A 25,337-nucleotide genomic window follows, 5' to 3' on the forward strand; every position below is an offset into this window, starting at 1 on the left:
AGCCAGTTCTACCTGGATCTTTCTCATTCAAGTATATCACTAAGTCCCATCAGCTCCTGCTGTGCATTCATTAACTAAAACCATAACTCAGAGAGCTGTGGCCATGTATCAAAAGCAGGATTAAGATTTCAAGGGAGGAGGCAGAAGCAGCAGATGACCTTTTGCAGAAGTGACGTGCTGCTTTACTGCAAATGTCGCTCATTAATTGATCACTACTTTGAAAAAAAAAGAAGTCATTTGTCTGAAACTTCACCTTTAGGAATCAATATTTCTTGGACTGACATTCAGTGCTGCTGCACACACACCAAGAGACAGCTGCTGTGAAGTTCTGTGTTCAAGAGCACCTGTGGTGGGACAGCCAGAATGACCTGATGCCATCAAACACAGAATCACAGACTGTTGATTGAATGGTTGGAAGAGACCTCTGGAAGTCACTGAGTCCAACCCCCATGCCAAAGCAGGTTCACCTAGAGAAGGTCACAAACAAACACATTCAGGTGGGTTTTAAATATCTCTTGCCTGGCAGAAAGGGATCTGGGGGTTGTAATAGACAGGAGTTGATTGTGAGCCAGCAGTGTGCCCAGGCGGCCAAGAAGGCCAATGGCATCCTGGCTGGGATTAAAAGTGCTGTGGCCAGCAGGAGCAGGGAGGGGATTGTGCCCTTGGACTTGGCTCTGGTGAGGCCACAGCTCAAGCATTGTGTTCAGTTTTGAGCACTGCAATACAAGAGAGATGTGGAGGTGCTGGAGCAGGTCCAGAGGAGGGTAACAAATCTGGGAAAGGGCATGAAGAATAAATCTTATGAGGAGCAACTGAGGGAGCTGGGGATGGGTAGTGTGAGGAAGAAGAGGCTGAGGGGAGACCTCATTGCTGTCCACAACTACCTGAAAGGATGTTGTGAAGAGACTGCTGCTGGTCTCTTCTCACAGGTAACTGGAGATAGAACAAGGGGGAATGGCCTCAAACTGAGGCTGGGGAGGTTTAGATTGGACATTAGGAAAAAGTTTTTCCTGGAGAGAGTGGTCAGGGACTGGAATGAGCTGCCCAGGGAGGTGGTGGAGTCACCCACCCTGGATGTGTTCAAGGGTGGTTTGGATGAGGTGCTTGGGGATATGGTTTCAGGTGAATCTTGTGGGGTAGGGTTGTAGGTTGGACTTGGTGGTCCTGAGGTCCTGAGGGGCTTTGCCAAGCTGCATGTTTCTGTGATTCTGTGACAGCAGTTTTCAGTCTGAGGACTTGCCTACCTTGATTTTTCTTCTGAGCTCTTTGCCAGAGGGAAAAAAAAAACCACCTTTCCTTCACAGCTGATCTACTGGGGCTGCATCTGAGCGTGGGTGTGAGCTAGAAGTAAACTGGGCATGTGTTGGGGCTCACTTTGGGCCTGAACCCTCAAAGTTAGGAAATGACTGATGTCTTTCACCTGGATTTGCTTCTGTTTGGTTTAGTGCCTCAGAGACCAGGAGGAGCTTGTTTCTGTGATTCACAAGACTCGTGCTCCAAACCCTTCAGCTTTGTTTTTGGTGCTTTTTGAATCCTAAATGTACACATCCTTTTTACAAGCCCTTTTGGTTCTTCTTGCAACATGCAGAGTAGAGCAACCTAAATGGCAAGGAGATCTTGGCAAGGAGTGCTGAACACAGCTCACTCACGTGGCTGGGAATGTCCATGTTGCTGCTCGGGGAGCGGATGCAGTTTCTGCACATTTTGTTGACCAAATCTTCACGAAAGATGATTATTTCTTGGGTGCAATATTGAATCCTAGATGGAAAACATGCATGAAATTGAATAAATGGAGATGAAACTAAAAGATAGGAAGTTGCATTATGAAAGTGATCTCCTTCCAACGTAGCCAAAAGAAAAAGCACATTTCAATTAAAGCAGTAATCATTTCCCACCTTGCCTTCATTCTTTTACAGACCCACAAAAAGCCAGGATGCTTTTGGCATTTCCTATCAAACTTTTAGCACTGCTTCTCTCATCACTTTTTTATTTCTCTATTCATAGAATCCCAGACTGGTTTTGGGTTGGAAGGAACCTTTCAAGGTCATCTAGTCCAACCCCCCTGCAGTCAGCAGGGGCATCTGCAAACACATTATCACAGAACTGGTACTTGCCCACAACACCACTACAAAGATTGATTTCCAAATATTTGGTTTTTGCACCTTCCCTTTTTATGTTCTCTTCCTTTCTTGAGGTTTTTCCATCCATCCTCCTGTGCCTCCTTTGTTAACTCTCACCTCTGGTGAACATCAGACACTGTTTGTAGCTCACTTGTCTAACAGATTTCTTTTCATTTCAGATAATCAGGACCCCTCTGACCAATGCTGTCTCCTAACAACCATAGAGCCACGAGTGAGAGGACAGTTTTCATTGTCCCTTGTCTCACTAAGACTCCTGGAACCCTTTTTTGTTCTGTGTGGTGCCACTGTCTTAAATTCTGCTGCATGGGACCCAGAGGCTGAGTTAATCATGGAATCACAGACTAGTTGGAATTGGATTGAAGCTTAAAGTTTATCTAGTCCAACCCCATGCAGTCAGCAGGGGCATTTTGCAACTAGAGCAAGTTGCTCCAAGCCCCAAACAACCTGACCTGGAATGGTTCCAGAGATGGGGCTTCTACCACCTCTCTGGGCAACCTGGGCCAGGGTTTCCCCAACCTCACTGTAAAACAATTCTTCCTTCTCTCTAGCCTGATTCTCCCTCTTCTGGTTTAAACCATTGCCTTCTGTCCTGCCACAACAGGCCTTGCTAAAAACTCTGTCCCCAGCTTTCTTCTCGGTCTCTTTTTAAGTACTGCAAGGCCACAAGAAGGTCTCCCTGGAGCCTTCTCTTCTCCAGGCTAAAGAATCAAGGAGGTTGGAAGAGACCTCCAAGCTCATCCAGGCCAACCCAGCACCCAGCCCTAGCCAATCAACCAGACCATGGCCCCATCCAGTCTTTTCTTGAACACCTCCAGGGACAGTGATTCCACCACCTCCCTGGGCAGCCCACTCCAACGACAAACCACTCTCTCGTTAAAGAACCGCAGCTCTCTCAACCTGGCCTCCTTGTATGTAATATTAATGTATTTAAAGCTAATTAACAACTAATGCAAGCGAGGAACTCTAATAAATTTGAAACATTTAAAACCAAATTTTTACCAGAATTTGTAAGCTGGAAAAACTACACCTGCAGATGAGTCATTCAGTGGAGAAAAAAACCCCAAGAAAACCAACATGACAAAGAGCAGTGAGCTTCACAGTTACCTGCAAGGATTTGTGGTGAAAACTGAGAATGGCACCAGCTGTCTGAATTCCTCTGTAATATTTTCAGCCAGGGGAGGTCTAAAATAAGCAGCAACAGATGTTAACCAAGAGAGCCTTGCTTTAACTGTTTCACTCAACATTCCAAAACTGGAGAAAAGGAAGCAAACTGACCTTGGTAAAACAGAACCAGGACCGGGGTCTTCGGGGCCAGGAACAAACACAAATCGACTACTGTAAAAAAAGGCTCAAGGTGTAACTTTTATCTCCTAGGAGTATTTAAGCAGCCCTTACTCCACAGACACATTGTAAATAACCTGCTCTGGAGCAGGGAGGACAGCTCTTCTCGGCTTTAAGCACCACAGAAATCAAAGCTAAGGTGTAACATACATATCCACTCGTCCCTCAAGTGGAGGAAACCTTAAAAACTCTTCACCACGAAAAGAGGATTGACTGTGGGAAGGGAGAAGATTCACAGAATGGTTGGTGTTGGAAGAGACCTTAAAGATCATCTAGCTCTAACCTTCTTTCCATGGGCAAGGACACCTCTCCCTAGACCAGGTTGCTCAGGGCTTCATCAGACATGGCCTTGAACACCTCCAGGGAGAGGGAACCTCCCTGGGCAACCTCTTCCAGTGTCTCACCACCCTCACCGTGGAGAATCTCTTCTTAACATGCAGTGTAAATCTCCCCTCCTCTAGCTACAATCCATTCCCCCTAGTTCTAGCATTTACATTGTAAAACTGTCCCGCTCCAATTTTCTTGTAGGCTCCCTTCAAGTACTGAAAGGCTGCTCTAAGTTCTCCCCTGAGCCTTCTCTTCTGAACAGTCCCAACTCTCTCAGCCTGTCCCCACAGGAGAGGTGCTCCAGCCTTCTGATCATCTTGGTGGCTTTATCTGGACCTGCTCCAGTAGTTCCTCGTCCTTCTTACGCTGGGGGCACCAGAACTGGACACAGTACTCCAGGTGGGGTCTCACCAGAGCAGAGTGAAGGGGGAGAAAGCCTGGCAATGGGCTTCAGGATCCCATAAAGGGATCCCAGATAATCCAGCAGCGGCACACCAAGAGACTCCATCAGGATACAGGATGGAGGATCAGTACAGGAATCAAACTTGCTCACATCTCACAGAGCTCAAGAGCTGCAGGCTGTGTCCATTCCTGGTTTTGAGGCCCTTTTTAGGAACTAGCTCTTCTGAGGAGCTCCTGTTACAAATTCCAAGATCAGAAGCCAGAAAGGATAAGCCTGGCTGCCTCCATGGGTTCTACTTTCCTTTGTATATTTAAATCTTTCTCAAAGGGATTTAATTCTCCAGGCCTGGAATGGACTCCCACAGAGCAAGGACAAAAGAAAGGATAAACAAAAGATTCCTTTGCAGGATGGTTTGCCTTTGGCTAGCTCTCAAACCGTGGAGAACTGTGCCTGCAAGGATGGAAAAGACAGAAATAAGACGTCTGCATGCAGGCAGCAGGTAGTGTTTCAGGTGACACCACCTGGGGCAGGTACAGAAGGCCTGTAGGTGCTCAGAGCAGAACAGAATCAGAATTGGCTGGGAAAAAAAAAAGTTATGATCATCAAGTCCAACCATCAGCCCAACACTATGAAGTTCACTGCCAAACCACATCCCTCAGCACCACACACACAGAGCTTTTAAATACCTCCAGGGATGGGGATTCAACCACTTCTCTGGACAGCCTGTTCCAGGAGTAGACAACCCTTTCAGAGATGATGTTGTTCCTAATGCACAATGTAAACTTCTAACGGTGCAACCCGAGGCTGTTTCCTCTTGTCCTGTCACTTGCCTCATGGGAGAAAAGACCAACCCCTACCTCATTTCAACCTCCTTCCAAGGAGTTGTAGTGATCAGTAAGGTCTCCCCTCATCCTCCTTTTCTCCAATCTAAACAACCCCAGTTCCTCTCGGCTGCTCCTCCCCACACCTGTTCTCCAGACCTTCACCAGCTCCATTGTCCTTCTCTGGACATGCTCCAGCACCTCAATGTCCTTCTTGGAGTAAGGAGCCCACAACTGAGCCCGGCAATTAAGGTGCAGCAACACTGACCTTCAACACCAGTTTGCAAAGCAGCACTCTGCTGATTTCAAAGGAATTCTAGGGGAAAAGGTCTCACCCAAATAGCACTCGTGGGAACTTAGAGGCCATGTCTAATCCATATGGGATACAGGGAGAGGCAGTTTCACCTTTGCTTGCTCATAGCAGCTTCCAAGAGCAGGCTGTTTTAGATAAAAATCAAAACCTTACGCTGCTCCCAAAACAAACAGAGAGGCTTGTGACAGCAGCAGCTGCTATCTGATCATAGCTGGCTCACAACAATGAGAAAACACAGCATCTGTTGGGTCCTTAAAGTAACTAAAGCAAAAGTCTCACAAAATAAACACTTTCCCTTTTTTTCATAGCACACTGTACCTTTTATGGATACTGGGATATTCACAGATAATATCTGCAAGAGCCTTCAGAGAACCTGGAGTCAAGAAAAAGGAATCTATGATATAACACCTGCTTAGACATTTAGCACACATGACATGAATCGCCCTTAGCCTTCAGTGCCTTCAAAAAGTATCTCACTTAGAAAACAAAGGATTTTTTTCCCTGCACTCTTAATTTGTTTTGCCATCATTATGTTCATCTGAGGTACATGCTTGACTATACACAAAGACTTCCCTACCTTTCAGTGACTGAATTTGGCTTTTTCCATATGGTGCAGAGGAAAAATTTCCACAAAAGAAAAAACAGGTTGGAGGTGCAGAGGAATAACCTGGGAAAAGAAGAGTTTCTCTGTCAGTACATCCATAAACTTCAGAGCCTTTCAGCTTTCCCCTGCCCAGCCCATTCCTTGAAGCAGCACTTCAAGCTCTGCTGCTGTTAATACACTTGAAGAATTTTCCTGACACAGGCTTTTGTTGACTTAAAAATTATGAGGGCAAGGTACAAATGTCACTTCAAGGAACCCTCTGTTATTTGCAGGCCCAGTTCCAACAACATTCTGTGTGTGTGTATCCAGCTAACCACTGACCCTGTCATATAATGACACAAAGTACAACTACAATAAGGAATACCATTTAAAACCACACTCTTTGCTTAAAGAGAAAAATAGCAGGTAGGTGGCAATGGATTACTATCAACCTCCATGCATCATTCCAGTTCAAGGGCTCCACCAACATTTAATTCACTCCTTGGCATTATAAAGCATCAATAACTGGAACTGTCTGAATGTTTTCATGGAATCATTAGAGTTGGAAAAGACCTAGAAAATCATTAACACCAGGCCCACTAAACTGTGGTTTTAAGAACCCATTGAATCCTCCCCATATCACTAAGCAGACAGAAGCACATTCTTTAGAGCAAAGAGTTACCCAAAAAAAAATGAAACCCAATTCCCATCCTCCCAATAAAAAATGAAACCATCTACTCAGGAATTCATCTCACATCCCCTGTTACTCTCCATTTTCCTAACAGGCAGTAGCAGACTTGGATCTGCTTTGCTGTTTTTCAATCCAGTTGGTAAATAGGACAGAATTGTTTATAGCAGAGAAATGGCTCATCAATGTTTTATCCTTGCTGAGCCACTCAGCTATTATTTTTAGTCTATAATTATGAGGCTTATTAATTGCCTATTAAAAAAAAGTCTCAAAATAGCAAATGCAATGTTTGCAGCTTTGCCAGGTGAGGGCAGAATATTAACCTCACTGACTAGAGGCCCTTTATTACTTCACTATAAACCATCTTAGGCCCGGTTCTGTTTACTTCAAGGATCTTGCCAACTTTGATCAATATAAACCGGTTTTGTAACTTCTGGATGAGGTAGCGTCCTAGTTTGGGCTAGATCAGAACTAGTTCTGGCCGGTGCTGTGACTTCTCAGCTCAAGCTCTGCTCACTGAGGCACTTTATGAAGTTCAGGCCAGGTTTGCACAGCCAGAAGCTGCTTCTAGCAGGGAGAAGCTGACGAACAGAGCTCCTGCCAAAGGCTGGGCTGCAGGAAGGCTGTGCCTGAGACTTGATCCTCTGCAGATCAAGGGCACTGCCACAGCTCGTGCCCCACCTTTTAGGGCAGGTGACCCTCAACTGCCCAACAGGGGACTGTATCTCATGAATGGCATCTTCAGGATCAAGCTGAGGGATCACCAGAGCCAAGCCTCTTCTTCCCTGGCTGATGTCTCAGGACTCTGTCCCTTCTGACTTCCATGCCAATCCATGTGTTTGCGAATCCAGCTCCTGAATCTGGTTCCCATCTACTGCTAAGTCCAGTCTGGGACTTGCCCAGTGCCTGCCTCTAGCATCTGTGGTGCAAATGGTACCATCATTGCCATAAGGGCTTGTGTTGGCTCTTGGTTTGTGTCTCTGTCTCTGTTCCAAGGGATTGCTCTTCTTTCCATCCCAGCTGGTTTAGTTTCTTTCCCAGCCCATCAGCGTCTTTCCTTTCTCCCCCTTCTCTTCCCTTTGGACAGGCAGAGTGGTTCACAGAGAGCCTCTGTCATTTGACTGGTGGCCAGTCTAGCCCTGACCCTTGACAGTGTGGCAATTTGTATTCAGTTTTCTTTAGGTGAGTTGCAATTTCCTACCCTTACTTATATATTGCTTGTTTCTAAAGCATCCACCCTCTCAGGTTTTCATCGTAGCTAAGACAGACAGAACAAGCTGTTCCAAATCTGCTCTGGAACACAAAGAAACAATTCACAGATCTCACAGATGCTTGCTATCCAAATGTTGTCAACACTGCAAATGTAATGATGTGTGGAAGAAACAGTTCATATTTATAGAGTAGAACCAGAAAGCACTGGATGAATTGCTGATCTCTGATGAGACAAGAGGTTTTCTTTAAGCCAAGGAAGAACTTTCACAAGGAAGAGAAGCATTCTTGATGCAGCATTGAAAAATGGCAGCTGTCCAAAACAACTTTAGTACTGAGTGATTGTGAAGAAGAATCACAGGATCAGTTTTGGTTGGAAAAGACCTTTGAGATCATTGAGTCTAACCATTATCTAAGTCTAACAATGCTGGTGCTAAATCATGTCCCTCAGCACCACATCTACACAGCTTTTAAACACCTTCAGGCATGAGGATTCAACCACCTCTCTGGGAAGCTTGTTCCAGTGTTTCAGAACTCTTTTTCAGGGTTCTGCACTTTGGCCACAACAACCCCAAGCAGCACTACAGGCTGGGGACAGAGTGGCTGGAGAGCAGCCAGGCAGAGAGAGACCTGGGGAGTGATGGTAGATAGTAGCTGAAGATGAGCCAGCAATGTGCCCAGGTGGCCAAGAGACCCAATGGCATCCTGGACTGGATCGGGAACAGCGTGGCCAGCAGGATAAGGGAGGTTAATCTGCCCCTGTGCTCAGCACTGCTCAGGCCACACCTTGAGTGCTGTGTCCAGTTCTGGGCTCCTCCATTCAAGAGAGATGTTGAGGTGCTGGAAGGTGTCCAGAGAAGGGCAGCAAGGCTGGGGAGGGGCCTGGAGCACAGCCCTGTGAGGAGAGGCTGAGGGAGCTGGGGGTGTGCAGCCTGGAGGAGTCTCAGAGCAGACCTCATTGCTGTCTACAACTAACTGAAAGGAGGTTGTAGCCAGGTGGGGTTGGGCTCTTCTGCCAAGCACCCAGTGACAGAACAAGAGGACACAGCCACAAGCTGCGCCAGGGCCAGTTTAGGCTGGATGTTAGGAAGAAGTTCTTCACAGCAAGAGTGATTGGCATTGGAATGGGCTGCCCAGGAGGTGGTGGAGTCCTCATCCCTGGAAGTGTTTAAGAGGAGGCTGAATGAGGCACTTAGTGCCATGGGTTAGTTAATGAAAAGGGTTAGGTGATAGATTAGACTCAGTGATCTCAGAGGTCTTTATCAACCTGGTTAATTCTGTGATATAACAAAGACATTTTTTAAGCTGAAGGCTGTGAGACACTGAGCCCAAAGAAGTGGTAGATGCCCCAACCCTGGACCCATTTCAGTCAGGTTGGGCAGAGCTCTGAGCAGCTTACAGCGGCTGCGGATGTCCCTGCTGGACTAGATGACCATAAAAGGTTCCTTCCAACCCAAACCCATTCTGTGAGTCCATGATTCACCTACCTGCAAACATTGTGTGAAGCTTTTCCAGTACTTCAGCTTGGTCCAGCCACACATCAGAGACAAACACAAACATAGCATCTTCGTTTTCATCCTCCAGCTGCTTCAGTTTTGCAGAAGCCTTTACTGAAGCTGAAGAAGGCCCTCCAAAGAAGTTTACATTCCCATAGAAGGCTCTACAACATCAAAATATCTGAGTCAGTTTTGTCTTCTTTCCAAATTGTTAGTTTTGATTATAATTCACTTAAATGGTTTTAATTATCATGACAGGTAGCTCAGCAGGTATCAGTAATCATGTAGCAGTTCATGGAGAGAGCAAGGAAGAGAAGTGGCTGTCACCTGGACATAAAGCAGGGATGTTGTCCTGCCATAACTCAGAGTAGTATTTATCCTGGTTTCTTTCCCACATCCACCTTTTCAGCAACAAGGAATTTCGTATTCCAGTGCAAGGGTTGCCTAGTTTTGCAACTGAGAAGGGCTTAGATCTCAGTTGTCATTAATATGCAGAACCCAAGGGCCTTTGGAAGGGTTTTTCTGCTTTAGTACTGCTCCAAGCAGATCAGCACATCCCAGAATGGCTTCCTTTTAAAGTGTATTTGTTTTAAAGCATTTGGGAAGGGGGAAGGATAACAGAATGTCACAGAGACTGTAAAAATAATAATGTGCATTCTTAGAAACCCAAACTGGAATATGAAGGGAGGCTGCCAGAAGTCAGTTTCATACCTCGTGGTAGCAGAAGGCTCAGTAGGTGGAAATCCAAAAGCCTTCACATGAAAAACTTCATCTTCGTACCAACCTAAGAGATTTTTGGAACAACAAAAGTACCTTTAGCTTTTCTAACATCATGTCCTAGACATTAGTCAGACTGCTGGCAGCTGTGCTGGTCCCAGCCTCCATCAATCTCTCACTTTGTGATAGCACCAGTCCCTGTGCTGATTAGTGGTGAACCAGAGCAGGGAAATAACCTCGCTGAAAAACAGGCTGAGCGAGAAAACAACTGCTTTTTTTAACTTCAGGTTCCTTGGATGGATTTGCTGCACAGCCACATAAACAACCTTCTCGACCCAACTGAGCCAGAATGCAGAGGAACACGAACCATTTTGGTTGGCCCAGCCCTGGAAGAGTCTCTATCAAACTGCACCCTGTCGCAGGAACTGCCCCGCCTGTGAGAGGAGCAGAAATCGTGTGACATTTGTTCTTGCTATCATTTTGGTCCTCACTTTTATTTGCTGCTTAAATTATAAACATAAAAATATACTACAAATGGAGCTTGGAGCAACTTGGTATAGTGGAAAGTGTCCCTGCCCACTCCACGAGGTCAGAACTAGATGATATTTAAGGCCCCTTCCAAACCAAACCATTCTATGATGCCCCATTTGATTCCCAAATGACTTTAATTCCTTGCAGTTGTCCTGCTCCAGACACCAACTGTCCCCTCCAGTTCCCTTCTTCACCTGGCAAATCCCAGCTGAGGTATTTTGGCTCCTGAAATTCTTTTCTCAAACCCCTTAAAAGCTTTTCTTATCTCTGATCGATCATGTAGCTGCCATTGGGCTCCAGTCTGTGACTGTATGATTCTGTGATTCTATGATTACATGACTCTGTGACATTAGAAAATAGCCTGGGAGTAAGTGTATTGTACAGGGTAACATTCCACACACAGAAATGTCCATTATTTTTGCTAAAACAAGGCTCCAAAACTGCAAGCTCTTCCATCATCTTAATGAGAAGCCTCATTAAGCACTCTGGAGGACCAGAGCTTTGCCAACAGAAAGCAGCATTTCCAGACTGTTGAATCATACTGTTTGGTTTGTGGAATCACAGAATCATTTAGCTTGAAAAAAACTTTAAGGTCATCAACTCCAATCATTCTCTAACTCTACCAAGGCTGGTGCTAAACCATGGACTTCAGCACCACATCTCTGCAGCACCACATCTCTGCAGCTTTTAAACACCTTTCGGGATGTGTTTTCAATCGCCTCCTTGGGCAGCCTGCTCCAGTGCTTGAGAACTCTTTCAGTCAAGAAGTTTCTTCTCATACCCAACCTAACCTCCCCCTGGCACACTTGAGGCCATTTCCTCTTCTCTTATCACTCATTAGCAGGGAGAGGTCTCCAATGTGTCTCCTTAATGTACTTGTATCTCCTTCAAGCATGTTGGAGCCAGACTTACAAAGCTCTTATAGATGCTCACACCCCACCATCATCACTGAAACCTAACCAATTTGGCAGAGCTCTGTTAACTCTTCTCTGCCTCCAGAGCCCACAGGGAAACAGGAAAGGTTTAAAGCCAGAAATCTCTCACAAACTGAGCTTACAGTCAAGCCCCATCAATGTGAGACTTATCTGTTCAGTCCCACCTGGTAGACATGTAACTGCAGCAACAGCCAGGGACATAGTAGCTTATTACAAGCTAAGAAAAACAGTCTTGCCTTACCTTCTGCCAAAACAAAGCATGATTCAGTGTACAAACCACTGTGGAACTGGTGAAGAAAGGTTAAGAAAGATCTTTCCTTAGATCAGGATTCATAAATGAGTTCTCTAGATAAAGCTGGCTTTCCAATGGTGTCATAGATTTGGGCACTACTGAAAGTTCACAACCTGCCTTAAGAGACAGTTAATTAAGTTGGTAGCAGAGCAGGTAAGTTCATAAAGAGGAACAAAGCTCTACTTCCATTAGGAGGAATATTAACCTTGGCCCAAAGGTCTCTGTGAAACAGCTTCAGCAACTAAGTGACTCAAAAAGAAGGAAAAAGGCAGAGTTGCAATTCTTACCATCAATTTATCTTTTAATTTCAAATTCTTCAGGTCTACATATTCAACTCTTAAACCACAGGAAAAGGATATGGCTTTACTAAGGTCTAGCTGGACCACTCCCGTAGGGTCTTCTAGGAAAAATTTCCCCTAAAAAACAGGATTAATCAATCATTTAAGCAGATTGAGCAGATGAATCCTTCAATCAGTAGCATCTACAGTCAGCATGTAGAAATAATTCAGCAGTTTGTTAAATATTGTCAGCTTAGAATACGGTGGAAGAAGCAAAACCAATGTACTTTGTAGTTACTTGTCCTGGCTTGAGCTAGAACAGAGCTAGTGCTGGTCAGTGCTGTGACTTCTCAGCTCAGGATCTGCTCAGGAAGGCATTTTTTGAAGTTCAGGGCAGGATTGCACAGCCAGGGGCTGCTTCTAGCAGGAAGAAGCTGGCAGAAAGAGTTCCTGCCAAGGGCTGGGCTGCACAAAGGCTCTGCCTGAGACTTGCACACCAAGGGCACTGCCCCAGCTTGTGCACCACCTTGCAGGGTGCAAAGACAGAAGTGGCACCAGTAGGGGGGAGCAGACAGGACAGGTGACCCTCAACTGCCCAACAAGGGATTGCATCCCATGGATGGCATCTTCAGAATCTTGCTGATGGATCAAGCCTGGTGTCCCAGGAGTACTCTGTCCCTTCTGCCTCCCATCTCAATCCATGCATGCCTGAATCCAGTTCAAGAAGCCATCTCCCATCTACTGCTGAGTCCAGTCTGTGACTTTCCCAGTGCCTGCCCCCAGCACCAGTGGCATCAATGGTGCCATCAGGTCTTAGTTTGTGTCTCCTTGTCTCTATTCCATGGGATTGTTCTTTCCATCCATATTGGTTGAGTTTCTTTCCCACCTCATCAATCTTTCTCCCTCCTTCCCTTTGGGAAGGGAGAGGATGGCATGGAGAGCCAGTGGCACTCCTCTGATGGCCAGCCCAGCCCTGAGCATTGACATCAATGTATATTAGCACATTCCCTTTGAGCTGTTTCAGTCTGGATTGTTGGCACTTCCCTTCCTAACAGTCACAGTGCAATGTAGTGGCAAGTCCAAACACAGACATGGGGAGCTTGAGCATTTCAAGAAGGGGCATGCCTGAAAAATGGAACTGGTTCTTGTTGCTGACATAAAGCATTACAAAAAGACAACATGAACCAGCATGTGCTCAGGTGGCCATGAAGCCCAACAGCATCCTGGCCTGGATCAGCAATAGTGTGACCAGCAGAACCAGGACAGGCATTGCACCCCTGTACTCAGCACTGGTGAGGCTGCACACAGAATAATGGATTCAGTTTTGGGACCCTCACTCCAAGAAAGACATTGGAGTGTTGGAGTGTATCCAGAGAAGGGCAACGAAGCTGGTGAAGGGTCTAGAGCACAGGTCGTGTGAGGAACAGCTGAGGGAACTGGGGCTGTTGAGCCTGGAGGAGAGGAGGCTGAGGGGAGACCTTCTGGCTCTCTACAACTCCCTGAAAGGAGGTTGAGTGAGGTGGGGTTTGGTCTCCCAAAAGAAAAATGAGAGCAGAAGATGAAATGACCTCATTTGTCTCAGGGGAGGTTTAGGTTGGACATTATGAAAAATCCATTCCCCAAAAGGGTTGTCAAAGCCTGGAACAGGCTGCCCAGGCTAGTGGTGGAGTCTCCAACCCCAGAGATTCAAAAGCTGTGTAGAGGGACATGGTTTAGTGGTGGACTTGGCAGTGCTGGGTTTATGGCTGGACTTGATGATCTTGAAGTTCCCTTTCAACCTTAATGACTGTATTCAAAAAATTCTGTAGTGAGAAGATAAAGACAAAGACATTTTCTCTGACACACCAGCACCAAATGCTTGTGGGAAAGTCTCTTCTTAAGGAACGGATCTTGCACTGCTGATGGGAGCTCTGCACTGACTCACATGTCACGACAAAGTGGTGAGATATTCAAGTCTCATTGTCTAGTCTATGATAACACTGAATGAGTGCTGGCCTAGATACTCCACAATAAAAAGCAACTTACCTCCTTAAGCTGAGTTATCATCCCAAGTACAATCACTTCTCCCACTTTAGCTGTATTGCCCAAGAGAGTTTCTATTGTTTTCAGCTGGAGACGAAAATCAGGTAAGAATTAAATCCAAGTCCCCATTTATCTTCTTTTTAGATCAGTGAGACAAAGCCCCATAAGCAGATGTTTTTACACAAGTACACAAACGAGCTATGAGAGAACTCAGTACAAAAATTAAGGACACATTCTCAGTGTCTTCAGTTTCCAGTAATGGCTGTTAAAAAGAATATTAAAGAACTGCTTAGCAAGTTGTTTATTGTCATTATTTTGCTTATAACTGGATGAAAACTGGAAAAGGACAAGTGGCACTTTCTGCTCTGGCCTGCACTCATACAGTGACACCAATCACTTTTATCAAGGATCCTTAGATGGATGGCAGAGAACATTCCACAGCAGTACAGGTGACATCTCAGAGAGTGTTGCCTGTGGTTTTGGCATCGACTTGGCTTGGCCTGTCAAGCTGCAGTGAAGGGAGAAATTCCTTCTACAGTACCAGCATGAACAATGCACAAGCCACTGCTGACACAGAGGACACAAAGCAGCCAAGGGAGAAAGATGCTTATGAAGTACAAAGGTGATAGCAAACTGGGAGGAGTGGCTGTCAACTCATCAGGCTGTGCTGCCATCCAGTGAGACCTGGGCAGGCTGCACAGTTGGACAGAGCAGAACCTCATGAAGTTCAACAAGGGCAAGTGCAGAGTCCTGCACCTGGTGGGGAGTAACTCCCTGCACCAATACAGGTGAGGCATTGACCTACTGGAAAGCAGCCACATGGACAGTGCTAGTGGGCAAAAAGTTCACCATGAGCCAGGAATGTGCTCATGGCTAAGAAAGCCTATGGTCTCCTAGGGTGTATTAAGGAGACTGTGGCCAGCAGAACAAGGAAGGCTCTCCTTCCCCTCTACTTTGCTCTACTGAGGTCACACTGGAGTACTGTATCCACTTCTGGGTTCCCCAGTTCAAGAAAGACAGGAAACTGTTGGCTACAAAGATGCTAAGGGGCTTGGAGCATCTCTGTGAGGAGAAAAGGCTGAGAGAGCTGTTGCTGTTTAGCCTGGAGAAGAGCAGCTGGAGGGGAGGGTGGGGATGTTTTGTCAGTGGTGCCCAGTGAGAGGATGAGGGGTGAAGGGTTTAAATCAAGAGTGAGATTCAGACTAGAGAGAAGGAAGACATCTTTTACACTGAGGGTGGTAAGACCCTGGCCAAGGTTGTCTAGAAAGGTGGGATATGCCCCACCTTGGGAACCATTCCAGATCAGGTTGTTTGTGGCTCTGAGCAACCTGCTCTAATTGCAGACATCCATGCTAATTGCAAAGGGGTTAGATTAGGTGACCCCGAAAAGTCCTCTCCATTCCAAACCATTCCACAAGTCTATGATTCTTTGAATCTGAAAAAAGCTGAGATGGGAGCAGCACAGACTAAAGTCACAAAATGATTGTAAATTTAATGCTTAGGAACAAGAGAAGCAGGGAAAATATCTCTGAGCAGAGGGAAGCAAAGTGTAATAAACTGAACAGTTAATGCCCTTCCATCTCAGGAAGCCACATTTGTCTCTCAGTGATCTGAGCCAAACAGCTGCATTTGCAACACACAGGCTAAAAATAATCAAACAAGAACTCACTTCATCAATTACTTATATTAGATGTAAAATTAAGAGCTCACTGGAGAACTAACACTGCATTGAAGTGTAATACAAGCACAGTTCTCTTTAAGAGGAAAAAAAGATATATCCATTTTTTTACCTGGAATTTGCTCTTGCTGTCATCAGGATGAGCAACAATCGGTGAGGGAGTAAACAACTCATGTCTGTGAGTCCTCTGCAGAAACCAAAATTGAAGCAATTCAGTTTAAAAAGAAACGAGCATCACCAAAAAGTCACTTAATTACAAGCACCCTACAAAAGACTCTTTCAAAAGTTCTCTTACTCTCTTTTATCCAGCAGCATCTAATCCCTGGAGCACAACCAGTTCTTTTTACAAGAATTTGCTTTTAAGAAACAGATGATCAATATACTGCACAATAAGACTAAGTAACATCAAAGCACCTCTAATGCTTCTGAAAGAAGTTATTTCTGTCTGTCTGGAAGGAAGAGGTGAGAGAGAAAGGGGAATTAAACTGAATTAGATGTTAACTATAAGGAGAAGCGCAGGTTTCTCTTAGTGGCAGGGCTTGTTACACATCAGCACTTTGGGTTTTCAGATAACAGGAGCAAATTACACGAAGAGAGACACTGCAGAAAGCATGAAGAAATGCACTGTAGAAATTTTCACTCCTTTCACTGTTTTTCATGAGGCCTGAAAGCCTCCCCTTGGGACAAACCCATCACTATCAGTCCATGCAACACAGACGGCAGTTCCTGTCAGCTGTCCTCACCCCTATAGAGACCCAAAGCTTCACTCTGGAAGTCTTAAAGGAGTACAGGCAAAAAAACAGACACAAAACTTCTACAACAGAGAGTCTATGTGAAATCATCAGGCGAAGATATGGAACACCACAACACAGATCAGGAAAACGTGGCTTCAGAAGAGAGACCCCGTGGACACCTCCAGCTGCTCTTCACAGAAACCAACCATTTTCATAGGATCACAGAATGGTTTGGATTGGAAAGGACCATAAAGGTCATCTAGTTCCATCATCCCTACAGTAACCAGGGACATCTTCAATGAGATCAGGTTGCTCAAGACCCTCAAACCTAACCTTGAACACTTCCAAGGATGGGGCATCCACAACTTCTCTGGGCAGCCTGGGTCAGTGCCTCACCACCCTCACCATGAAGAATTTCTTTCTTTTCTCTAACATACAGTTGGATATCATTATCCCTCATCATACTACCACACCCCTTGATAAAGTCCCTCCCTAGCTATCCTGCAGATCCCCTCTAAGTATTGGAAGTCTGCTATAAGGTCTCCTCAGAGCCTTTTCTTCTCCAGTCTGAAGTTCTGTGTGTATGTCATTTCCATCAGGTTTCACTAATCCTTATCACTGCTTCTATGATCTAAAGCTTCTTCAGTTAACTGCTCTTCCAGGGCAGAAGTTCACAAATTGTAGCACACGTTATCCTTGTGCCAGCAAATTCCCTTGTACACAGAAAGTTGTTGCTGCTCCAGGGTATCTTATCCTGTGGCTGCAACTATCACATGGTCCAAAGGATCACCAAGGCAGAATCACAGAATCAGCCAGGTTGGAAGAGACCTCCAAGCTCATCCAGTCCAACCTAGCACCCAGCCCTAGCCAATCAACTAGACCATGGCACTAAGTGCCCCATCCAGTCTTTTCTTCAACACCTCCAGAGACTGACACTCCACCACCTCCCTGAGTAGCCTATTCCAATCCCAATCACTCTCTCTGTCAAGAATTTCCTCCTAATATCATATATACATATATATATATATATATATATATCCTATACCTCCCCCGGCACAACTTGAGACTGTGGGGTGAGCAGTAGTAAAGAAAGAACAAGGCTGTGACCCTGTTCTGTGGGACAACCAGACAGCAAGTGCTAAGGGACTGACTCACAGATTCTGAAGAGACTGAGGCATCTCTGTGAGGAAAGGCTGAGAGACCTAGGGCTGTTTAGCCTGGAGAAGAGGAGACACAGAGGGGATCTTTTCAATGCTCAATAAGAGCTATAGGGTGGGGGCAAGAGGATGGAGATGTCTTGGTGGTGGTGCCCACTGACAGGACCCTAACAGGCACAAAGTGGAACTGAGGGGGTTACATCTGAAGATGAGGAGAAACTTGTTTGGTGTGAGGTTGCTGCAGCCGTGGATCAGGCTGCCCACAGTGGTTGTGGAGTTTACTTTTCTGGAGAGATTCCAAAGCCACCTGGACACTGTGATCCTGGGCAGCCTGCTGTGGGTGACTCTGCTTTAGCAACAAGGTTGGACTGGATGACCTCCAGAGGTCCCTTTCAACACCTACCAATCTGTGATTCTGTGACTCTTTCTGGCTGTATGCCACAGCCAGGTTCAGAGTCACCTCCTACAGCAGCTGTGAGTACCCATAGCTACCATCTCAGTGGTGCTGAGCAAGTCATGTTGGGAAATCCTGTTCTGAAGCTGCTCATAGAACAAAACAGGATGTAGATGCTACTAAGATGTGACAAGGGGTGGCTGCCTGTCCCTGGGAATATTGAAAAGTGGAAAACAAATACATGAACTAAACCAGAACTGAACTTCCATGCTTTAAAGGGAGCCTGGAAAAAGTTTCTCAGGGCTTTGAGTCTACATTAACTCAACAATGATAATCAAAGGTAGGACACAGCCAGACAACAGCAGGAAAAAGAGACAGGTAAAAAACACATAATCCACTCTTGGGACATGATGTTGAGATGCAGAAACACAGGAATCCATCATGCTTCATGGTGACAGATGAGAAGATTGATAAACCTTAGCACAGATCCTGTCCTTATTCATATTTTATTTCAAATGTAGCTCACAAAAGCACCTCAATACATCATAAAAATCCATCATTTTGTTTATGCATTTTGTTAAATAAAGCAGAACCCTTCCTGACCTGTTGTAAGACGGAGTAGCGCTCACGAAACAGCTCTGCTTTATCTCTGGCGCTTCCAAATAAATTTGGTGCAGGCAAGCTGGTCATTGAGAGGCTGCAAGAAGTTTAACACAATCAAGGTTTTAAAAAGTACATTCTCCACAGAAAAAAAAAATACTTCTTGATCTAAAAGATGTAGACAACTGATGATGGAACCAAGCTGGGAGGCTTGGCTGATACAGCAGAAGGCTGTGCGGCCATCCAGAGAGACTTGGACAGACAGAGCTGGGCACAGAGGAACCAGATGGAGTTCAACAAGGACAAGTGCAGAGTCCTGCATCTGGGGAGAAATGATAAACTGCCCCAGTACAGGCTGGGAGGTGATCTGCTGGAGAGCAGCCCTGTGGAGAGGGACCTGGGGGTCCTGGTGGGTAACAAGTTAACCGTGGCACAGCAATGTGCCCTTGTGGCCAAGAAGGCCAATGGGATCCTGGGGTGTATCCTAATACACCCCAGGAGGAGTGTGTCCAGCAGATCAAGGGAGGTTCTCCTCCCCCTCTACTCTGCCCTGCTGAGAGCTCATCCTGAATTTTGTGTTCAGTTTTGGGCTCCCCAGCTGAAGAGGGACAGGGATGTGCTGGAGAGAGTCCAGCAGAGGGCTACGAGGATGATGAGGGGACTGGAGGGCATGGCTTATGAGGAGAGGATGAGGGACCTGGGGCTGCTTAGTCTGGAGAAGAGAAGACTGAGAGGGAATTTGATAAATGTCTATAAGTATCTGAGGGCTGGTCTGGAGTGGGGGGACAGGCTCTGCTCACTGCTCCCTGGTATAGGACAAGGAGCAATGGATGGAAGTTGCAGCAAAAGAGGTTCCACACGAACACAAGAGGGAACTTCTTTCCTGTAAGGGTCCCAGAGCACTGGCACAGGCTGCCCAGAGAGGTTGTGGAGTCTCCTTCTCTGGAGCCTTTCAAGGCCTGTCTGGATGTGTTCCTCTGTGATCTATGCTAGATTGTGTGGTCCTACTCTGGCAGGGGGGTTGGACTGGATGATCTCCTTGGGTCCCTTCCAACCCCTAACATCCTGTGAGCCTGTGAATGCTGCAAAAGCTGTAACACTACTGCGTAATTTATTTACTCAGCAAGGAAGATTTCTGCAGGGGATGCTGTGTTTCTGCATTTTGAAGGCTACAACCATCTAATTTCCCTTCTAACTCAGTCCTCAAGATTTATTTTCCCACCTGAATGGGACTCTGCAGGAAGCAGGTTTCTAGAAACCAGCTATGTCTTTTAAATGGCCATGAACAAGACCATTTACTTCCTCTTGGTTAGCAGATTGTCTTCATGGGTTTCTCAGCTTCTGATGGCCTGGAAAGCTACAAGGTGGCACTGCAACAAAATTCCTACTGCAAACTCACAGATTGCTTTAGCTGGACTGTCAGAATCATAGAACAGGTTTGGGTTGGAAGAGACCTTTAAAGGTCATCTAGTACAATCCCCGCTGCAGTTAGCTCTGTAACTAGAGCAGGTTGCTCAGAGCCTCAAACAAGCTGACCTGGAATGGTTCCAGGCGTGGGCTATCCACTACATCTCAGGGCAATCCGGGGCAGAGTTTCACCAATCTCAGTTGAAACCATTTCATCCTTCTCTCTAACATGAATCTCCCCTCTGAGTTTAAAACCATCACCCCTTGTCCCACCACTACACTGCCTGATACCTCATCTTCCTTATAGGGCCCCCTTTAAGTACTGAAAGGTTACCAGAAGGTCACCCCAGAGCCTTCTCTTCTCCAGGCTGAACAACCCCAACTCTCTCAGCCTGGCCTTGTGGCTAGCAAAATATTTACAACCAATTCCTCCTTCCTTTCTCCAACCTCCAGAATCAAACAGTTGTTCCTAATTTTCCTTTTATAGCTTTTGTAGCTCTCCTTAGAGATCCCTCAGGGCTTCAAAGAATTGCAAGCTACAGTCTAAAAAAATCAACACATGCAACAGACAGACTAAATTGATCTAAAAATAATTAAACAGCCAAATGTGAGAAAAGAACCCTCAAAACTACATCTAGTGACAGAATGTCCTTAGACTTTAATTCATTAGATGGCATAAACATGGGTGGACATTTTACTATCTGATAAATACTGGAGTCTGAGAGGTGTAACAGGCAACAGAGAAGACACAGCCACAGGGGATACAAGTCTCCATTTCAATTTCATCCAACAGGACTAGGAGAATCCCAACGGCACATTTATTTATGAGCCAGCATTTATCACAGAGTCTGAGTAGCTCCTTAGAGACTAAGAAATAAAATTGTCTCACTTTATCACTCAGGCTTGAGATGAGACAAGAGGAAAAGATTAGGAAACAGACTTTTAACCCTTAAGAAACAGAAGGTTTGGTTTTTTTCTTAAAGTAAGGTGTGGTTGTGACTTAAAATACATCAGACTTACGGTAGAAACTTCTTCCTCTCCGAGTTGTAAATAAAACGAGGGATATCAAAGGCTCCAATAATGTTGAAAACGTTTTCTCTGAAATAAAAACACATTCATAGCATCAGCTGAAGTGGATGAAACAGTACCAAAACATACTGGATACATTTATATTTGTTTTCTTCACCATCACCAGCACTAACATCATCGCTCACACCCCACATCCCCGCTTCTAATTCACAAGAGGAAACTCTTCAGAAGTTCATTTATAAATGAGGGAGGGGAACATCTCCTTCCCTGACCTCCCTCTGCTCTCCTTTTTGGGTGCAGAACAGCTTTGCAAGGGCTAACGTCTTAACAGCCATGCACTAATCTTCAGACTACCAATCAAGGTGGTACATCCCATTCTCTTCACTGATTCAGCTCACTCCTCTGATGCCTCTCATTTCCCTCTCACAGTAAGTGAATAAAATTCACCAGAGTAGATAAAATTGTTCCATGAACTTTTGCTAAGGCTTAGAACCATCAAATTGTTTTGGTTAGACAAGACCTCTAAGACTGTGTTCAATCATTAACCCAATACTAAACCCTGTCTCTCAGCACCACATCTCTGCAACTTTTAAACACCTCCAGAGATGAGGATTCAATCACCTCCCCGGGAGCCTGTTTCAGCAGCTGAGAACCTTTTCAGTGAAGAAGTTTCTTCTAATATCCAACCTAAACCTCCCCTGATGCAACTTGAAGCTATTCTCTTTCATTCTGTCACTTGGGAGAAGAGACCAACCCCTACCTGGCTTCAACTACCTTTCAGGGAGTTGTAGAGAGCCAGAAGATGGCTCCTCAGCCTCCCCTTCTTCAGACTCAATAACACAGTTCCCTCAGCTGCTCTTCATGTAACCTATCCTCTAGACCCTTCAACAGCTTTGTTGCCCTTCTCCAGACCTGTTCCAGCATCTCAACAGCCTTCTCAGGGTGAGGGTCCCAAAAATGAATCCAGGATTTGAAGTGTGGCCTCACCAGTGTGAAGTACAGGGGGACAATCACTTCTCTGGTCCTACAAGTCGTTCTGGGTTTGATCCAGGCCAGGATGCCACTGGCCATCTTAGTCACCTGGGCACACACTGGCTTATCTTCAGCCAGCTGTCAACCAACACCTCTCAGGTGTTGTCTTTGTCTACCAGACAATTTTCAGCCACTTCACACCAAGTCCTGAGTGTTGTTCCGACCCAGGTACAGGAGATGTGTCACACCTGGCCTTGTTGAATCTGTTATTGTGCTCACAAGCACAGGATAGCCACTAGACACTGATGTCTTAGGCTTCAGAGTGCATCTCCTACAAAATTTTGCCTTCAAGCTTTCTACAACATAATTGAACAAGTTGGCTCTGTGATCTGCAGAGCTTTTTCCTTCAGGACTGAGAATCTCTGCACCCAGATTTCTCTGCACTACTGCAGAAAAAACAAACAAACAAAAAACCCTCATGAAATATATAGAGCAACACCAAGAAAAGTCACACTCAAACCACCTGCATCACAAAGCTTCCAACAGCAAGGAGAAAAGCATAAACTGAATTCCCTCCGTGTTGAGAAGCTGTGGGATCACAATATCCAACTGCCATGCCAAGCAAACCATTTATTTTCATGCTTTGCATTACAATGTCAAAACACAATGTAAACACTGAGGGAAACATTCATCATCACCACAGAGTTCTGAGAAACTCAAGTAATTGGTCTCTGCTTTGTTAGCAGAGAGAGGGGAAATCACTCATGGTTTTCAGTAAGCAGCCCTGCTACAAAAAAAGAACAAAACAAAAAGCAGAAACAGAGGGGAGGAGAAATATTCCAAGTGCCTTCAGAAAAGAAATAGGTGGTGAAAGGCACAAAAATAACCTGAGATAATTTTGATCTAGAGAAAAGCAAAGAAAGACATGAACAGAGGGAGCGAGTTCTCTGTGCACTCTGACTTTGGGTTTGTTTTATTGGTTGATATTCAATCTCTACCACAGATAACCAAAGCAATTCCATTTCAGAATCACAGGCTGGTTTGGGTGGAAAGAGATCTTAAAGATCATTTTGTTCCCACCCCTCTACTATAGGCAGGAACATCTCCTTCTAGACCAGGTTACTCAACATGGCTTGGCATCCAACCTGGCTTTGAACACTTCCAGGATTAGTGTCCACAAATTCTCTGGGGAACCTGTTCAGTGCCTCAGCACCCTCATGGGGAAGATTTTCCTCCTAATGTCTAATCTGAATTGAGCTTTTTCTAGTTTGAAGCCAACACCCCACATCCTGTCACTCTATGCCTTTGTAAAAAGTGTCTCTCCAGGTCTCCTGAAGCCCACTTCAAATATTGGAAGGTCCTTCTGTAGCCTTCTGTTCTCCAGGCTGAACAACCACAACTCTCTCAGCCTGGCCTCACAACAGAGGTGCTCCAGCCCTGTGATCATCTTCATGGCCCACTTCTGCATCCACTCTAACAGTTCCAAGACCTTTTTCATAGAATCATAGAATCAACCAGGTTGGAAGAGACTTCCAAGTTCATCCAGTTCCAACCTAGCGCCCAGCCCTAGCCAATCAACCAGACCATGGCACTAAGTGCCTCATGCAGGCTTTGCTTCCACACCTCCAGGGACAGCGACTCCACCACCTCTCTGGGCAGCCCATTCCAATGCCAATCACTCTCTCTGACAACAACTTCCTCCTAACATCCAGCCTAGACCTCCCCTGGCACAGCTTGAGACTGTGTCTCCTTGTTCTGTTGCTGGTTGCCTGGCAGAAGAGACCAACCCCACCTGGCTACAGCCTCCCTTCAGGCACCTGCAGACAGCAATGAGGTCTGCCCTGAGCCTCCTGTTCTGCAGGCCGCACAGCCCCAGCTCCCTCAGCCTCTCCTCACAGGGCTGTGCTCCAGGACCCTCATCAGCTTCGTTGCCCTTCTCTGGACACCTTCCAGCACCTTAGCATCTCTCTTGAATTGAGAAGCCCAATTGTATTGGGGGTTCCAGAGCTGGCCCCAGCACTGCAGACAAGGTCTCAGCAGAGTGGAGTAGAGGGGCAGAATAACCTCCCTCCTTGTGCTGATCATGCTGCTGGGGATCATCTCAGCACGCGGCCAACTTCTGAGCTGAATACACACTGCTGGCTCATGTTGAACTTCTCATCAACAAGCACCCCCCCAGGTCCTTCTCCTCAGCACTGCTCTCTATCCATTCTCTGCCCAGCCTGGATTTGTGCTGGAGATTGCCCCAGCCCAAGTCCAGGACTTTGTTGAATTTCATGGGGTTAGCACTGGCCCACCTCTCAAGGTCCCTATGGATGGTATGGCTTCCCTCCAGCACACTTACCACACCATACATCTTGATGTTGGTGGCAAACTTGCTGAAAGTGCCTTCATCCCCCTGTACATGTTGCTAGCAAAGATGTTACCCACAGAGGAACGCACCAATTGCCACTTAGACATCAAGCCATCAACCATGACTCTTCGAGTAATCATCAAGCCAATCTCAGCTTCACCTTTAGAAACACCTGGAGGCTTACCCATGAGTAACAACTACTCTATGAAGGAACATTACTAACCTTTAAAGAGCAGGAAGACAAAAGCATAAAGCAATTATGGCATGTGTAGCACTGCAGAAAACACCTGACATTTATTTCCCCAGAAGAAAGAAGAGTTTGAACTCCTCTGAACCTTAAAGAAAATAGCATCACCGTACATAGTTTCATCTGCTGCTTGGCTACATTCCTGGATGGCTGCTTCCACCATGGATTGTTCAATCATATTAGATGACACTGGAAAAAAAATTGCAAAGAATGAAACATTCAATATTCTAACCAGAAGGACACATCTCAAGCTAAAAATACCCCCCACACACATCCTCTGCCCACCATTAACTCACTAAACATGGAGTTTATGCAAAGCTGACAAACTATAAATGTGTAAGACCTGAGCTTTCACATTCCAGAGGTTAATTTTGTTCCAGAACATTAACTCAGAGATTGCTGTCATAGAATCATAGAACTGTAGAGGTTGGAGGAGGCCACTGAGAGCATTAAGTCCAACTGCACACCCAGAGCTCAAAATCCCACCACTAATCTCCTACCCCTAAACCATGTCCCTCAGCACCACATTCACATGTCTTTTAAATGCCTCCAGGAATGATGCCTCCACCACTACCCTGGGCAGCCTGTTCCAATGCCTGAGCACTCTTTCTATAAAGAATGTTTTCCTCATGTTCAACCCAAACTTCCCCTGGCACAACTCGAGACTGT

General features: G+C 45.7%; 1 protein-coding gene across 2 annotated transcripts in view; it reads right to left on the reverse strand.

Moving 5' to 3' along the window:
• POLE2 (DNA polymerase epsilon 2, accessory subunit) overlaps positions 1-25,337 on the reverse strand; it is a 36,043-nt gene that overhangs the window by 6,476 nt on the left and 4,230 nt on the right. The window contains exons 3-16 of one of the 2 annotated variants that reach the window (XM_064142865.1): positions 24,782-24,857; positions 21,088-21,165; positions 18,664-18,757; positions 15,888-15,962; positions 14,101-14,184; positions 12,157-12,213; positions 11,747-11,795; positions 10,034-10,106; positions 9,314-9,486; positions 5,924-6,013; positions 5,665-5,719; positions 3,417-3,476; positions 3,246-3,323; positions 1,650-1,758 (exon numbers count right to left, since the gene is read on the reverse strand). In XM_064142865.1, coding sequence (XP_063998935.1) covers positions 1,650-1,758; positions 3,246-3,323; positions 3,417-3,476; positions 5,665-5,719; positions 5,924-6,013; positions 9,314-9,486; positions 10,034-10,106; positions 11,747-11,795; positions 12,157-12,213; positions 14,101-14,184; positions 15,888-15,962; positions 18,664-18,757; positions 21,088-21,165; positions 24,782-24,857 — 1,151 coding nt within the window. The remainder of the gene's footprint in view (positions 1-1,649; positions 1,759-3,245; positions 3,324-3,416; positions 3,477-5,664; positions 5,720-5,923; positions 6,014-9,313; positions 9,487-10,033; positions 10,107-11,746; positions 11,796-12,156; positions 12,214-14,100; positions 14,185-15,887; positions 15,963-18,663; positions 18,758-21,087; positions 21,166-24,781; positions 24,858-25,337) is intronic. The other variant, XM_064142872.1, reaches the window with a different exon arrangement.

Source organism: Pogoniulus pusillus, chromosome 1, assembly GCF_015220805.1.
Source record: "Pogoniulus pusillus isolate bPogPus1 chromosome 1, bPogPus1.pri, whole genome shotgun sequence".
Lineage (NCBI taxonomy): Eukaryota > Metazoa > Chordata > Aves > Piciformes > Lybiidae > Pogoniulus > Pogoniulus pusillus.